At 53.2% G+C, this 15,636-nt stretch overlaps 1 protein-coding gene and 1 long non-coding RNA gene across 13 annotated transcripts in view; one reads left to right on the top strand and one right to left on the bottom strand.

The window, feature by feature from the left end:
* Positions 1 to 13,121, top strand: part of SLC43A1 (solute carrier family 43 member 1) — a 27,632-nt gene extending 14,511 nt beyond the window's left edge. For 7 of the 12 annotated variants that reach the window (XM_002755284.6, XM_009008139.5, XM_017978139.4 and 4 more), the window contains 9 exons: positions 790 to 923; positions 2,800 to 2,978; positions 4,968 to 5,114; positions 5,203 to 5,238; positions 5,473 to 5,611; positions 7,690 to 7,831; positions 8,067 to 8,140; positions 9,859 to 9,982; positions 11,968 to 13,121. In XM_002755284.6, coding sequence (XP_002755330.3) covers positions 790 to 923; positions 2,800 to 2,978; positions 4,968 to 5,114; positions 5,203 to 5,238; positions 5,473 to 5,611; positions 7,690 to 7,831; positions 8,067 to 8,140; positions 9,859 to 9,982; positions 11,968 to 12,114 — 1,122 coding nt within the window. In that variant the 3' untranslated portion in view covers positions 12,115 to 13,121. The remainder of the gene's footprint in view (positions 1 to 789; positions 924 to 2,799; positions 2,979 to 4,967; positions 5,115 to 5,202; positions 5,239 to 5,472; positions 5,612 to 7,689; positions 7,832 to 8,066; positions 8,141 to 9,858; positions 9,983 to 11,967) is intronic. The other 5 variants (XM_078341060.1, XM_078341061.1, XM_078341059.1 and 2 more) reach the window with 2 other exon arrangements.
* Positions 6,863 to 15,636, bottom strand: LOC144578155 (uncharacterized). The gene is made up of 3 exons (XR_013523435.1): positions 15,446 to 15,636; positions 11,730 to 11,784; positions 6,863 to 6,987 (listed from the first exon to the last, which is right to left on the bottom strand). It is a non-coding gene; the product is annotated as an uncharacterized LOC144578155 (long non-coding RNA).

Genomic DNA, 15,636 nt, shown 5'->3' with positions numbered 1-15,636 from the left:
CCCTTTGAAGCTCTATCCTGTCCCCAGGGAGGGAAAGGCCCCATGGTCCAAGACTGCAGAGAAACAGAGGTTTGAGCAGGAGCCCGAGGGGAGGGCAGGCATTAGTTATCCTGGGCAGGTGGCATGGGGAGGACAAGAGGACAGACGTCTTCTCTGTGCATCAGCTTCTTCCATCAGAGGGACTGACACATTTGCACAGAATCTCATTCAATTCATAACCTATCTGCCCTGGGGTTGAGAGGCCTTAGGCAGAGCACCTGTACCTCCCTCTCCCCTACCCACCAGGTGTTGCAGCTGGGAGCACCTTGGAAAAGAAAGATGAGGCTGAGCATAACCAGTCTGGGTTTGCCTTCCCCCTGGGGAACGTGCCAGGAAGGGGCAGGGTAAACAAGGTTAGGCCTGGTAGACCTAGAGTGTTAAAGTTTCCTTTGTATATACTATGAAATGGACATTTTTGGGTGAACATAAATGAGAATGTTCCATAAATGTGGAGTCATAGGCAAAAATGTATCTGTCTTTTTATGATCGTGGAAATTTCAGAGCCATTTTGAGTCAGGGCCTGGCAATTTCAGGTTTTGCGGTGACTACTTCATAGCTCTCTAGGGGCGCTCAAGTGAAAAAGAGGAATGATGGGTCTTCTGAGTCTGACTCTAAATTTCCAGTCTTGGTTTCCTCATCTGCAAACTGGGCACAAGGACAAGGGGAGAAGGCCTCGGAGGCCTGGGATCCACCTTGGTGGGGTCTGGGGCCAGGCAGCCTTCCCCACGGGCCTTCCCCCTCCTCTCACAGCTGATCTACGATGCCGGCGTGGCCTTCGTGGTCATCATGTTCACCTGGTCTGGCCTGGCCTGCCTTATCTTTCTGAACTGCGCTCTCAATTGGCCCGTGGAAGCCTTTCCTGCCCCTGAGGAAGTCAATTACACGTGAGTGGCTGGACTGGGCTGAGACTCTATGCTGCGTTGCCGGGGCTGTGGTGATATGATAGATGGAATTAGCTTTGGATTGAGAGAGACCTCAGCTTGGACTTCTGCGTGGCAAATCGCTTGAGCCCTGCAAGTTCTGCTTTCTCATCTGTACAATGGGCCTGTTCCTACCTACCCACGGGTTGATTTTGTTTGTTTGTTTCTTTAGAGGCAGGGTCTTGCTCTGTCACTCGAGCTGGAGTGCAGTGTCTTGGTCCTGGCACACTGCAGCCTCAAACTGCTGGGCTCAAGCAAGCCTCTGCGTCTGCCTCCCAGGGTGCTGGGGTTACAGGCACATACCACCATGACCAGTTAAGTTTTGAATTTTTTGTAGAGACAGGACTTACTATGTTACTCAGGCTGGTTTTGAACTCCTGACCTTAAGTGATCCTCCTGCCCTGGCCTCTCAAAGCACTGGATTAGAGGCATGAACCACAATGCCCATCTCCCATGGATTTTTTAAGTAATAGAGTTGGCACATAACAGGTGGTCAAAACACAGTAACTATTTATTTTTTGAGGCAGAGTCTCACTCTGTCACCCAGGCTGGAGTACAATGGTGCAATCACTGCTCACTGCAACCTCCTGAGTTCAAGCAATTCTGCCTTAGCCTCCTGAGTAACTGAGATAATCGGCGTGCACCACCACACCCAGCTAATATTTGTATTTCTTAGTAGACACAGGGTTTCACTGTGTTGGCCAGGCTGGTCTTGAGCTACTGGCCTCAAGTGATCTGCCTGCCTCAGCCTCCCAAAGTGCTAGGATTACAGGTATAAGCCACTGCACCCAGCCATGGTAACTACTATTGTGGGTGCAAAAGTAATTGTTTTTTTTTGCCATTAAGAGTAACAGCAAATATTGTCATCCTTTCTGGGTTTGGAAGAGGAGATCAGAGTAGGAGCACCTCAGCAACAGCACTGGATGCCATGTGGTCCCAAAAAGTGAGCACTCCACCTTTTGTGGGGCAACCTGAACACCAACTTTTTCCAGCCCCCAATCAGTTCAGCAGAAGCAAGGGATGATACTCCACATGAAGCACATATGGTGACATGACAGAGCTGACAGTTACGCCAGGCATTGTACTTAGCGTCATACCATCCTCAAAAGCTGTGTGATGTAGATTTGGTATCGACTCCATTAATAAGGTAATAACAACCCCATTATAACAACTCCATAAAGGGAACAAAGTGACTTTCCGAAGCTCATACCATTCAAAGGAGGGTGAATCTTTGGTTGGACAGAGCCTGTCTGACTCTGGAGTCTGAGGTCTTTTTTGTTTTTTTTTGAGACAGAGTCTAGTTCTGTTACCCAGGCTGGAATGCAGTGGTATGATCTCAGCTCACTGCAACCTCTGCCTCCCGAGTTCAAGCGATTCTCCTGCTTCAGCCTCCTCAGTAGCTGGGACTACAGGCATGCACCACCACGCCCAGAGAATTTTGTATTTTTAGCAGAGACGGGGTTTCTTCATGTTGGTCAGGCTGGTCTGGAACTCCTGACCTCAGGTGATCCGCCTGGCTTGGCTCCCAAAGTGCTGGGATTATAGGTGTGGGCCACCGTGCCCGGCCAGAGTATGAGGTCTTAATGTCACCTCCTCCGTGGGAACAGCCCAAGTGAAAAACAGCTGATCCACTCTTCATTTACTTGGCATCTGTGCTAAGCTGGTCCCTGAGCCAAGTTCTGAGTGACACAAACAGGAGCCCTGCATTAGGGAGCTTGCTAGCTTGTCAGTGCTGGGAGAAGGGGTGCTGGACACCTCTGGGACCGCCACCTAGCGGTAGGCTGTTGAAGGTGGGCTCTGTGTGGCGGGTTCCCCTACACGCTGGCCCGGCTGCCTGCAGGAAGAAGATCAAGCTGAGTGGGCTAGCCCTGGACCACAAGGTGACAGGTGACCGCTTCTACACCCATGTGACCACTGTGGGCCAGCGGCTGAGCCAGAAGGCCCCCAGCCTGGAGGAGGGGTCGGATGCCTTCATGTCCTCCCAGGATGTTCCGGGCATCGCAGAAAACCTTCCTGAGAGTGAGTGTCTGGCCAAGGTGCCAGCCTTGGGGGACAGGGGTGGTGGGTTCTCATATTTAGTGGTCACTCATGTTCGATTATTTATTTGCGCCACTCTTCAGTCCTTACAACACCCCATGATGTAGGCGGGGTGTGCTCCCGATTTACAGATGGGCAAAGAAAAGCTCGGGTAACTCTGGGAAGTTCAGATGCAGGATTACCCTGCTGGATTCCTGGGTTAAGGGAGGGAGGAACTTCCAAAATGGGAACAAGGTCTCTGGGCCCGTCGGGTGGCTGGTTTCCTCAGCGCCCCTTGCAACCTCTGAGATTTGCGTGTCACATGAAGCCAGGCCTGGGAGCCTCCGGGCAGGAGTCCTACACACCTGGCTGGCCTGTGCCCCCTGCTGGTCACGGGAGGAGCTGCACCACCAGCCTAGGCCGCTTCTCTGGAGGGTACAAGGAGATGCCAGGACTGTCAGCTCCATGATAAGTGGAAGGAGCTCCTTGGAGTTAGGAGCGGGAGTTGAGGGCTTGGAGTCCTGCTCTCCAGTTATAGGCTATGTGACTTGGGTAGATCACCTAATCTTGCTCTTAATTTCCTCACCTCTTAAGCCCACAAACTGTTGTTAGTAGTGATGACTGAATAACACCATGGATGTGGAAACTGTAGAGTGCAAAATGGTGTGAAGTTCGAGGCTGGTTACCCCAGTGCTGATTCTCAGAGGGCAGCATGGCTAAGGGCATAAGCCGGAGTTCAGCTGACTGCTACTCCCGCCCTGTGAGCTTGGCCAAGTCATTTAACTTCCTGAGCTGCAATTTCCTCATCAGTAAAATGTGATAAGGATAGGGTTGTCGTAAGATTTAATTAAATGTGATAATGCCTGTCAAGTAGGTAGCCCAGAGTGACTGCTTTAGAGATTTTTTTTTTTTTTTGAGATGGAGTCTCTGTCATCCAGGCTGGAGAACAGTGGTACGATCTTGGCTCACTGCAACCTCCACCTCCCATGTTCAAGTGACTCTCCTGCCTCAGCCTCCCGAATAGGGGGGACTGCAGGCCTGCACCACCATGCCCAGCTGATTTTTGTATCTTTAGTAGAGATGTGGTTTCACCATGTTGGCCAGGCTGGTCTCGAACTCCTGACTTTGTAATCTGTCTGCCTCAGCCTCCCAAAGTGCTGGGATTACGGGCGTGAGCCACCATGCCCTGCCAGTTTTGTTTTCTATAAAATAGAGACAGGGTCTTGGTGTTGCCTGGGCTGGCGTGCTGTGATACAATCATAGCTCACTGCAGCCTTGACCTCCTGGGCTCAAGCGATCCTCCTGCCTCAGCCTCCTGAGTAGCTGGGAATACAGGTGTGCACCACCATGCTTGGTTAACTGAATATTGTAGGTCTTGCTGTGTTGACCAGGCTGGTCTTGAACTCCTGGCCTCAAGTGATCCTCCGACCTCTGCTTCCTAAAGTGTTAGGATTACAGGAGTGAGCCATGGCATCCAGCTGAGTTATTTTTCCCACATGAAGCACAGGATATACATCCAGAGGGCACCTAAAAATGTTCTGAGCTGGGCCAGGCGCGGTGGCTGATGCCTGTAATTCCAGCACTTTGGGAGGTTAAGGTGGGTAGATCACAAGGTCAGCAGTTCAAGACCAGCCTGGCCAAGATGGTGAAACTCCATCTCAACTAAAAATATAAAAAATTAGCCGGGCATGGTGGCAGGTGCCTGTATTCCCAGCTACTTGGAAGGGAGGCAGAGAATTGCTTAAACCTGGGAGGCGGAGGTTGAAGTGAGCTGAGATCGCGCCACTACACTCCAGCCTGGGTGACAGAGCAAGACTCTATCCCCCTCAAAAATAAAAATGTTCTGAGCTGAGCAAGAGCCTGGAGACAAGTGAGTCTGAACATTCCCGTCCTCTCCAAAATCACACAGTATCATTCCCCACAAGAACTGCATGAGCTGGGATAGTCAGAGGAAGATCTGGGGCTCAGGGGCACCCCCTGCTGTCTCCCCAGGGTCTGTCCCCTTCCGCAAGAGCCTCTGCTCCCCCATTTTCCTGTGGAGCCTCCTCACCATGGGCATGACCCAGCTGCGGATCATCTTCTACATGGCTGCCATGAACAACATGCTGGAGTACCTTGTGACTGGTGGCCAGGAGCTTGGTGAGGCACTGCGGAGGCCCCTGGGAGTTGGGGGCATAGGAGGTCACCTTGGCTGGGCCTCCCTCACCATACCTTCCCCTTCCTGCAGAGACGAAGGAACAGCGACGAAAGGCCATAGAGACAGGTAGGGCAATGAGAGCTGGGCCCTGGGCCCACACCTACCCTACTGCAACCCACTTTCCAGGGGGCGGGAGTCCTCTAGACCTGGGCCCACCCAGGTAACCCTGGGCATCTGGGGGATGTAAGAGTCTGAGTTCAGAGGAAAGTGATTTTGGTGCTCTCTGGCCTCCGCTGGAAGGGGTGGTGGTGCCCACTGAGTGCCAGTTCCTGACCCCACTTCCCTTCCCCTCCTGCCCAGTTGGGTTCTACTCCTCCATCTTCGGGGCCATGCAGCTGTTGTGCCTTCTCACCTGCCCCCTCATTGGCTACATCATGGACTGGCGGATCAAGGACTGCGTGGATGCCCCGACACAGGGCACTGTCCTTGGAGATGCCAGGTGACCTGCCAGCACAGGGATGGTGACAGCAATGGTCAAGCAATGCTTTTCATTTTCTCTGCACTTTTATATCCAGCATCTCATTTCTTTCTTCCAAGAAACCTAGCAGAGCAGGGGTACCTCTCCATTTTACAGATGAGGAAACTGAGGCTAGAAAGGGACCTGGCATGCTTAATAATAAGAATAGCTAATGCGGAGTGCACTCGGCACCTTGTTTAGGCCTACAAGACCTCTCTGAGGTAGGTGTGTTCATATCTTCATTTTGCAGGGTTGCACAGTGAAGTCACTCACCCAAGATCATACAGCTTTTAGAGGCAGGCTTCAGAACCTGTGTTATCACCGTACACTCCAAAGTCTTGTTAGACTTGCTAGAATAGAGTTGGTATATTAGATGTTTATTGCTGTATAACAAATCACCCCAAGGCTTGGCTTTTTTTTTTTTGAGACAGAGTCTCACTGTGTCACCCTGGCTGGAGTGCAGTGGTGCGATCTCGGCTCACTACAACCTCTGCCTCCCAGGTTCAAGGGACTCTCCTGTCTCAGCCTCCTGGCTAGCTGGGACTACAGGTGCCTGCCACCATGCCCAGCTAAATTTTCACTTTTAGTAGAGATGGGTTTCACCATATTGGCCAGGCTGGTCTCAAACTTCTGACCTTGTGATCTGCCCACCTCAGCCTCCCAAAGTGCTGGGATTACAGGCATAAGCCATCACGCTCAGCCTTAGGCTTAGCATTTTTAAACAATAGATACTTCTCATTTCATACAGTTTCTGACAGTTAGAAGTCAGGGAGAGACTCAGCAGGGTGATTCTGACTCACAGTCTCTCTAATGAAGCCATAATCCAAGCTGTGGGCCAGGGCTGCACTCATCTGAAGGGTTGACTGTGGTTGCAGAATCCATTTCAGTTCAGTTACTCCCATGGCCTCTTCATAGGTCTGTTCGGGACTTAGCACCTGGTCTCTCCCAAGCAAGAGGGCTGAGCGACAGAGACCCAGACAGCCACAGTACCTTGTCTCAGATAATCTCAGAAGTAGCATACCATCACTTCCATTAGACTCTATTGGTGAATAACCTGCTATACTGTGGGAAGGGATTGCACGAAGTGGGGGAATTCCATGAGGCAGGATCCTTGAGGACTGTCTTGTTGGCTGGAGAACACCATTGAGTCTTTTTTTTTTTGAGACAGAGTCTTGCTTTTTCACCCAGGCTGGAGTGCAGTAGCACAATTTCAGCTCACTGCATCCTCTGCCTCCCATGTTCAAGTGATTCTCCTGCCTCAGCCTCCTCAGTAGCTGGGATTTGCCATTGAGTCTTGAACCCAGATTCTGTGACTGCTTTTGCTCTTGTCGTGTTCATCCAAATAGTCCCTGTTTATCCTGAGAGGATGAGAGAAAGAGACTGGGAAAGAAGAAAATCCAGTGGCTTCCCTCCCTGCTAGTGGAGCCTGGCCCTGGCACTGGCCTTCCTCCTCTACCCTCTGCTCTTAATGTGGCAAGGCCCTTAATAGCAGGGCCCTTCTATCCAGGACACATGGGTGCCTGTCCTCACCCCAGCCTACTGACCTCTGTCCTCGGCTGACCTCAGGGTCCTTGTGTGTGCCAGAGAGAGGGAGCACTGGACAGTCAGACCGACCTGCTGTCCCCAGGAGGGCATCTGCTTTTGTCCAGGGCAGGGCCACATTCCTGAGGACTTCTGATGAGAGACAGTGTGAGAGCTTCCCACTTTCCACCTTCCTTCCCATCCTTCATTCTCAAACTTTCAAGTGAGCATGAGAATCACTTAGTGGGGGATATTTGTCCAAATGTAGATTTGCAGATCTCCCCACTGAGATTCCGAGGGCTGAGATCAGGTCTGTGAATCTGCGGGTTAAGAAAGCACCCCCTTCGATGCTTGTGTCGTTGTATAGGGGAGCAACATTTTGAGTAACATGGAGCTAGAGAACATGGGTGTCTGTAGATTTCCCATGTTTTCTACTGCCCCAACAGCGAAGGCATATCTGAAGGGGGAGGGGCCAGGCTGAGAACCAGGGAGTTCTGGGAATGCAGAGGCAGCAGCCAGTGACTTCCCGTTCTCCTCAGGGATGGGGTTGCTACCAAATCCTTCAGACCACGCTACTGCAAGATCCAGAAGCTCACCAATGCCATCAACGCCTTCACCCTGACCAACCTGCTGCTTGTGGGTTTTGGCATCACCTGCCTCATCAACAACTTACACCTCCAGGTACCCATCTCCATCCTTCCCCTCTCCCTGCCTCCCGGGACTCTTCCAAAGGGATGGTCCACCCAGCATCTGCCTTCCCAGAAGCATGGTTCTGGTCTTCCAGATCTATTTTCTGGGTTCTCCAGGAAGTGTTTCTAGTAGATTGGATTGGTGAGGGGGCCTCTTCGCCCTACCCCTCCTTCCTCCAGCCTCCACACAGCCTCCTAACCTCTTCACATGCTCTTTTTGGTTTTAGTTTGTGACCTTTTTCCTGCACACCATTGTTCGAGGTTTCTTCCACTCGGCCTGTGGGAGCCTCTATGCTGCCGTGTGAGTCTGTTGGGCTGAAACGCCTTCCTGAGCTTTGCACCCGTGATCAGAGAATCCCAGGGCAGGGCTGGAAGGGCCCCAGGCATCCCCTAACGTACCCCTCTCTGAGCCCCTCTGATGGCAGGGAGCTCACTTCCTTAAAGGCAGCCTACCCCGCTGTAATTGACTCCCCCTGTTGGCGTCTTCCCTGTAATTGACTCCCCCTCTTGGTGTCTTCCCTTAGAGGAAGCTGAAATACCTGGCGTGATGAAGCTTTGGTCCTATAACTGCTGTTTGAAACGGCCCCCAGAGTGGCCTCCCCTCCATGTCCACCCTGAAGAAATTTCCCACGGGCAGCCATCTGCCTTATAATTTTCCTCTTCATGTTAGACAGTCCCCACTTCCCTCTCTCCTGGTTTCCCCTGCCGGGCGCTGCTGAGGGACTCTCCCCTGTGTGTGTGATGGAGTAACAGGACATTACAATAGAGATGACAGAATCATAACCATTATCGAGTGCTTCACTGGGGTAGGCAGCAGGCGGGTCCTCGACCATCAGTCCCTGCATTCAGCCTCACTGCAGCCGTCTCGGCAGAGGGCAGCTCCGTTTCCCTCATCTGCTCAAGTCAGAACTCTGGCGTTTCCTTGACTCTTCTCTCCCTTACCCTCCACGTTCAGTCCAGCCCCGGTGCAGCCAGCAGCAGCTTCCACACCCCAAATCTGAACCCTCTTGTCACCTCCACTGCTGCCTCTCCAGTCCTAGCCACCAACATCTCTAGCCTGGATTACTGTGGCAGCCTTTAGTCTCCCCACGTCTGCCCTGCCCCCTCCCTGAGTCTATTTTAAACACAGCGGCTGCAGTCACCTGTCAGCACATAAGTCTCTGCACACCACTCTGTGTCGTCCTATCTCATCTGTCTCAGAGTAAAAGCCAAAGGCTATACTGTGGCCTAAAAAGTCCTCCCAAGATCTGGCTCAGCACTTCCCTTCTCTCTAGCTCCCCTTCCTCCCTTGCTTCCTCTGCCACAGCCACAGTGGCCTCCTAGTGCTCCGGAAGTCCCAAGCGTGTTCACTGCTTTGCATCTTTGCCTCTACTTATCCCTGTTTCTAGAACATTCTTCTGCAGCTATCTGCGAGGCTCCCAGTCTTACCTTCTTTCCTTCTTCAGGTCTTTCCCTGACTGTCCTCAGGGGGGCCTCCCTCAGCTGTGCCATGCACAGTTGCAGCCTCTCGATTGCCTCGTCCTCTGGCTTTTCTCCTTAGCGTGTATTACTGCCTAACACTGTGCATTTCTCTTGCTTATCGTCTGACCGCTGCCTGCTCCATCTGTAGGCCACCTCCTTGAGGGCAGGAATCTGTGGGCTTGCTTGATCGCAATATCTCCAGCACCTAGAGCAGTGCCTGGCACATAGTAGGTTCTCAGCTAAGTATTTGTTGACAGACTACAGTGGACAGTCCTGTGAGGTCAGTGCCCTCCCTGTTATTAATGGAGGAAGTGGGGCTCAGGAAGGTTGAGCGGCTTGCTAATATCACACATACAGGAGGTGTCAGCATTCAGCTCAGTGGCCTTGAAGTTGCATTTGCCCTGAAGGCTGGGAACCAAAGGGCCCATGCAAAGATCCTGAACACTGAAGCACCACCCTGCCTGCCCAATGGGGACCATGTAGGGGAGGGGATAGGAGAGGTGCTGGCCTGGGCTGGAGAGGGCCACGCACCCCTGATGCTCCCCGTCTCGTGGACAGGTTCCCATCCAACCACTTTGGGACGCTGACAGGCCTGCAGTCCCTCATCAGTGCTGTGTTCGCCTTGCTGCAGCAGCCACTTTTCATGGCGATGGTGGAACCCCTGAAAGGAGAGCCCTTCTGGGTAAAAACCAGGGTTGGCAGGGGGAGGAGGAGTTAGAGCCACCCTCTTGCGGGCAGGGGTGGGGCCTTGTACGTGGCCAGAGGCATCTTGCATGTGGTGCTATCCCTCACTTATCGGAGGCACCTCGGAGGCCTCTAATCTGCAGGTCCCCAAGTTGCCTGCCTTTGAGAACCCCCCACAGAGTGTTTTAAAAATCCAGATTCCCCAGCCCACCGAATCAGGATATCTCAGCCTGAGCCTAGGAGTCTGTCTGTGTTTTTAATTTATTGTTACTTTTTATAGAGAAGGTGTCTTGCTCTGTTGCCCAGTCTGGAGTGCAGTGGTACAATCACAGCTCACTGCAGCCTTGGACTCCTGGGCTCCAGCCTCAGCCTCCTGAGTAGCTGGGACCACAGGCGGTGGCTACCATACCTGGCTAATTTGTAAAAAATTTTTTGTAGAGATAAACATGTCTTGCCATGTTGGCCAGGCTAGTCTTAACTCCTGGCCTCAAATGATCTTCTCACCTTGGCCTCCTGAGTGCTAGGGTTACAGGCATGAGCCACAGTGCCTGGCTCCTATGCGTCATTTTCAATAAACTCCAGGTGCTTTTTGAAGTGGCCCGGTCTCAATTCTTGGACCTGTGTTCAGGCACAATTGGTCCAACCCAGCTCTACCTAGTGTGGGGTCCTGTCTCCAGCACCCCTGAAAGGGGATTCTTCCCTCTTAGCTTGGATACCCTCAGTGTTGGGGTACCCACTCCGGCACAAGGCAGCCCGCTGCTGGTAGACAGACTTTTCCTTACATTGACTCCTCTGCCTCCCTGAAGCTGATCTTTCATGTGCCCTGTGGGGCCACCAAAACAGAAACCCTCCCACAAGAACTGTGATGAAATAACTGCTTCCATTTACCAAACACTCGCTATGTGCTAAGCATGATACATACTTTTTTTTTTTTTTGGAGACAGAGTTTCACTCTGTTGCCCAGGCTGGAGTGCAGTGGCGTGATCTCAGCTCACTGCAACCTCTGCCTTCCGGGTTCAAGCGATTCTCCTGCCTCAGCCTCCAAGTAGCTGGGATACAGGCATGCACCCCCACGCCCAGCTAATGTTTTTGCATTTTTAGTAGAGATGGGGTTTCACCATGTTGGCCAGGCTGGTCTCAAACTCCTGACCTCAGGTGATTTGCCTGCCTTGGCCTCCCAAAGTGCTGGGATTACAGGCGTGAGCCGCCATGCCCGACCCTTGTGGGTAACTTTTTTTTTTCTTACATCTTCGCCACAACAGCCCTAAGAAGGAGGCACTAAGTAAGAATAAGGAGGAGGCACTCAGTAAGAATTGCCATTATTTGCCCAAAGTCACACAGTGAGTAATGCAGAGTGGTATGTGAACCGAGTCACAGCCCATGTGTCCTGAGCCTTCCAAGCCTTCTGTCTACCAGGCTGGGCATCCCAGCTCCTAGAGCTGTGTCTGAGAGCCTCCCTTGCCATCCCGAACTGGAACCCATGGGTTAACATCTCCAAAGGTCAGAGTGGTGAGCCCAAAAGGTCCAGTTTCGGGAGCAGCCTGACCAGCCCAGACTCCTCAGGGGTGTGTCTTCCTCATATTTACCCAGAGAGTGCTATATGGTATGGGCATCCACCAGGCCCTGCCACTTGTTAGACCCAAGGAGTCTCAGCCACTTTGCAGAATTGCTGAACTTTTTTTTTTGAGCTGAAGTCTTGCTCTGTCTCCCAGACTGGAGTGCAATATAGTGTGGTCTGTGCTTACCTCTACCTCCGCCTCCTGGGTTCAAGTGATTCTGCTGCCTCAGCCTCCCGAATAGCTGGGATTACAAGTGCACAGATTAGCTGTATTTATTAAATACATTTATTAAATAAATAAAAAGTATTAGCTGTATTTATTCTGGCTCAGGACCTGGAGAAAAATGGCCACCTTCTCCTCCCTGTCGGAGGCTGAGGGCAGATGAGGACCTGCCTGACTCTGTTTCTCCCTCCTTGCCTTGAAGGTGAATCTGGGCCTCCTACTCTTCTCACTCCTGGGGTTCCTGTTGCCTTCCTACCTCTTCTACTACCGTGCCCGGCTCCAGAAGGAGTACACCGCCAATGGCATGGGCCCGCTGAAGGTACTTCGTGGTTCTGAGGTGACTGCATAGACTTCTGAGACCCAGGGACCTGGATGACAGGCAGTCAAGTCCTGAGCAACCAAAGGGAGAGCCCCGTGTGGCTTTTCCACCTGTAACATGCACACAGAGCCCGGGCCATGGATTTATAAATACCAAGAGAAGTTATATTTTTGTAAAGACTGCAAAAAGGAAAAAAAAAAACCTTCAAAAACGTCGCCCAAAGCAACGCTCCATTGATTGAAGACAGTCCCTGTTCTAGAGGGTTGATCCTTCTTCTTCCTTGGATTGGAGGAGACCAGGTGTGGAGCTGCCTCTTCTCCCCTTTTAGGAGTCTGCTTCCTGGGGGCATCAGCGAACAGGCTGGCCCTAAGGTCCCACATGCATGTGTCTTTGTGTGTGACTGTGAGAGAGACACAGCCTGCCCTTCAGAAGGAAAGGGGCCTGGGGTGCCGGCTGTGTCCTGGGTCGGGGGTTGGGGGTCGGCCCCTTCCAGGGACAGGAGGGCGGGTTCCCTCTCTGGTGCTGCTTCTTGCAAGTCTTAGAGGAAATAAAAAGGGAAGGGAGAGGCTGGCTGGTATGCGCCTGTCTTTGGCAGTTGGTGGGGGGTGTCTTCCCACACCCCCATCCTTCTTCACCCAGGCTCAGCTGGGCATTAAGTAGGACGCTTGACGTGCCAGCCCGTTCACCTCTGGCTGTCTGGCTCACCTCCCTGTTCCTAACCATGCTCTGCCCTTGGTGCTTGGAGGGAGTCCAGATCCTGCCCCCCACTTCCCAGGATTTGGGGTATATCCAGGAAGCTGGCTTTTCTCCATACAGAGGGATTAGGGCAGAATGTTTGAGAAAGAATGCTAAGGTATGACTCAAACTTTCCCACCATAGCATCCCTAGGGCCTGCCGAAAGTAACACTTTTGTGGAGTCTTCCTATTTTATCTTCAAACTTGATGCAAATTTTGAGCTTCCGTGTTATACTATATTTACATTTACTTTTAACATTGAATTGAGGCTTTAAAGTAAATAAATAAATAAATTAATTAATTAATCGAGGCTTTAAAAGTATCTATGTCCGGAGAAGACACCATCTTTGAGGACAAGAGATCCTGCAGAAAGACTGATCTTACTCATCCAGCTCTGCACCTGCTTGTGCCCCTGAGACATGAGCCTGGGAGGTTAGAGCAAGTTCCTGAATGAAGAGAAATCTAGCATTGGCTTAGGATCTGTCTGGTCTACACAGCTATCTCATTCTAGCCAACCTATGGCCCAAGAGGTGGGTGTTGTCATTCTTTCTTGTGACTCTAGGAAACAAGCCAGGGCGCACAGTGGAAGGTGGTGTAGCTCAGTTTGGAACCTCGGCAGTCTGTGGAAAGGACAGCTCTGCAGAAAGGAGGTCCCAAGTTGCTTTCCGGTTCTCAGCTGCACTTGGGGCTAGCAGGGACCTCAGAGGCCTTGGCCATCCTCCCCCGCCTCCAAAGGTTGGCACTGTAAGACAGCATTCGGGATAAGCCGTCTTCCCTCCCTTTGTTTCTCTTGAGAGGTTAGTAAGTGAGACTGAACCCACCCATTTTAAGATAGGAAAACCTGTCCACAGGGGTCTGGAGACTTGGCAAAGTCACATCCAGATCCCTGGCTGCTCTGAGCCCAGACTCCCGACCTCCAACACTGCCTTTTTTTTTTTTTTTTGCAAAATACAAAATCAGAATTGGACCGCACCCACCAGCAGGTTCGGCCCGCTTTTAGAGGGCCTTCGGGGTCTCTGAACTCTCTGTCCGGGATCCTCACTTCGCGAGTAGTCTGGGGAGGTTGAACGCGAGCCGGAACAGACCCCGGGGGAAGCGCCACGTGCCCGCCCGGCCCTTGGTGTGCCCGGCAGGCGGCGCTGTGCGGCTGCGGCTGGCGCCGAGGGTGCAGGGGGCGGCGACCCAGAGGGGAAAACCCTTGCTTCTTCCCTGGTCTCGGGTCTCGGGCTCCAGAGCCCTGACATGGGGCTTGCTCTTCCCGTCCTTTAAACCCTCCCCGCCCCCCGTCCTTGCAAGCGTAATCTGCAGCCTCACCGACCCTCGTAACGGAGGGGTGTGTGGGGTGGCCAGGGGTCTCGACGCCTGCCGCGGGACAGCTGGGCCCCGGTGGGAGATGGAAGCAGGAATTTCGGCCTCGGGAGAAGGGCGTCTGCTCACTCCCCCACTCCCCGGGGCTTGGGGAGGGGGCTGGGCAGGGGCGGAAGCGAGCTGGAGCCGTGTTTGTCGCGGCGTTGCGGAGTGGAACAGATGGCTGGGGAGGGGAGAGGGTGCGTGAGGAGGAGGGGTGCGGGGGCCGGAGGATAGGGAACGAGGAATTTCGACGCGCCCGGAGTCTCCCAGGAGAAGCCCCCCTCCCCGTCTCTTCTCAGAAAGAGGGGTGGATGTGCGCCTGCCTTTTTTCCGGAGAGCCCTGGCCTCTGGCCCGCGGAGGACCCCGCCGCGCGATCCTCCGCCCTAGGGCGCGCCCCAACCCCCCCTCCCCCGTTCCCCACCGCAGGACGGGCTGGCGGAGTCAGGACCGCGGGGAGCGGCCCAGGTCGCGAGGGTTATTGCGGCCGCGATCCCAGGGGCGAGGGGGCGACGGGAAACGGGCTCGGGGCTGGGAACGAGTTCTGGGATCGCAAATAGCACAGGAAAAACGTGTTAATTGGAGCTTTATGCAGATGAGCTGGGACCAGGGACTGTGGGGTATAGGAGGGACGAGGTCGGACCTCGAGGAGGGGTGTAGGGCTCTGGCCAGGGGAGTGATGGACGCTATCCAGATATCCGCGCGTTGAGCCTCCGGGGATGAGAGGCTCCGTCTCTGACCCCCGCCCCAGAAACGAGGTCCGGGGCCTCTCCAGGGTCTCCACGACCTGGATCTCAGATCGCCACGAAGAGAGGGCGGGGCGCACCCTGCAAGTGTCTGCTTTAGTTTCTGGCTGCTGACCTGTTTCACCTTGGCTGATGCCCCCTCCTCCCCCATCTGGCTTGGACTCCACTCACTTTGCCTCCTCCATCCTTTGTTCCCCACACCTGGCATCACCCTCTCCGCGCAGTACTGTCTGAAACCTTCCCCAAATGTGACCCCTTCCTCCTTCGCATTCTCCTGTCTGCCCCCCACCGACCACTCCACTTCTGATGCGTGTCTCAAACTTTGGAGGGCTTCATAACCCACCTCCACTTGCTAAAATGCAGATTCCAGGGCCCCCTTAGCGATCTGATTCAGCAGATCTGAGGGACTCGGGAATCAGCTTCCTACTTAAAGCAGATGCAAAAGGCCCTTCTTTTCTAGAAACACTGGGCAAGGAATTGGTGGGCTGGAAAGACTCGGCAAAGACGGCCCCCACCCCTCCTCAATGCTCACCTCTCCACACAGGAGAATAGAAACTTTCACCAAGTGTAGTCCTCTCTGCTTCTGTGTGATGGTACCAGGTGTGGAGGAGATGGACAGAAGGAAGGGAGGGAGGGAGGGAAGACAAGAAGAAGGGGAGGGGAAGGGGAAGGGGAAGGGGGAATGGGAAGGGGGAAGGGGAAGGGAAGGAGAGATGAAGGAAT

The sequence above is a fragment of the Callithrix jacchus genome, chromosome 10, assembly GCF_049354715.1.
Source record: "Callithrix jacchus isolate 240 chromosome 10, calJac240_pri, whole genome shotgun sequence".
Lineage (NCBI taxonomy): Eukaryota > Metazoa > Chordata > Mammalia > Primates > Cebidae > Callithrix > Callithrix jacchus.
The sequence above is the reverse complement of the archived record's forward strand: the minus strand, read 5'-3'. Positions and strand labels throughout refer to the sequence as shown.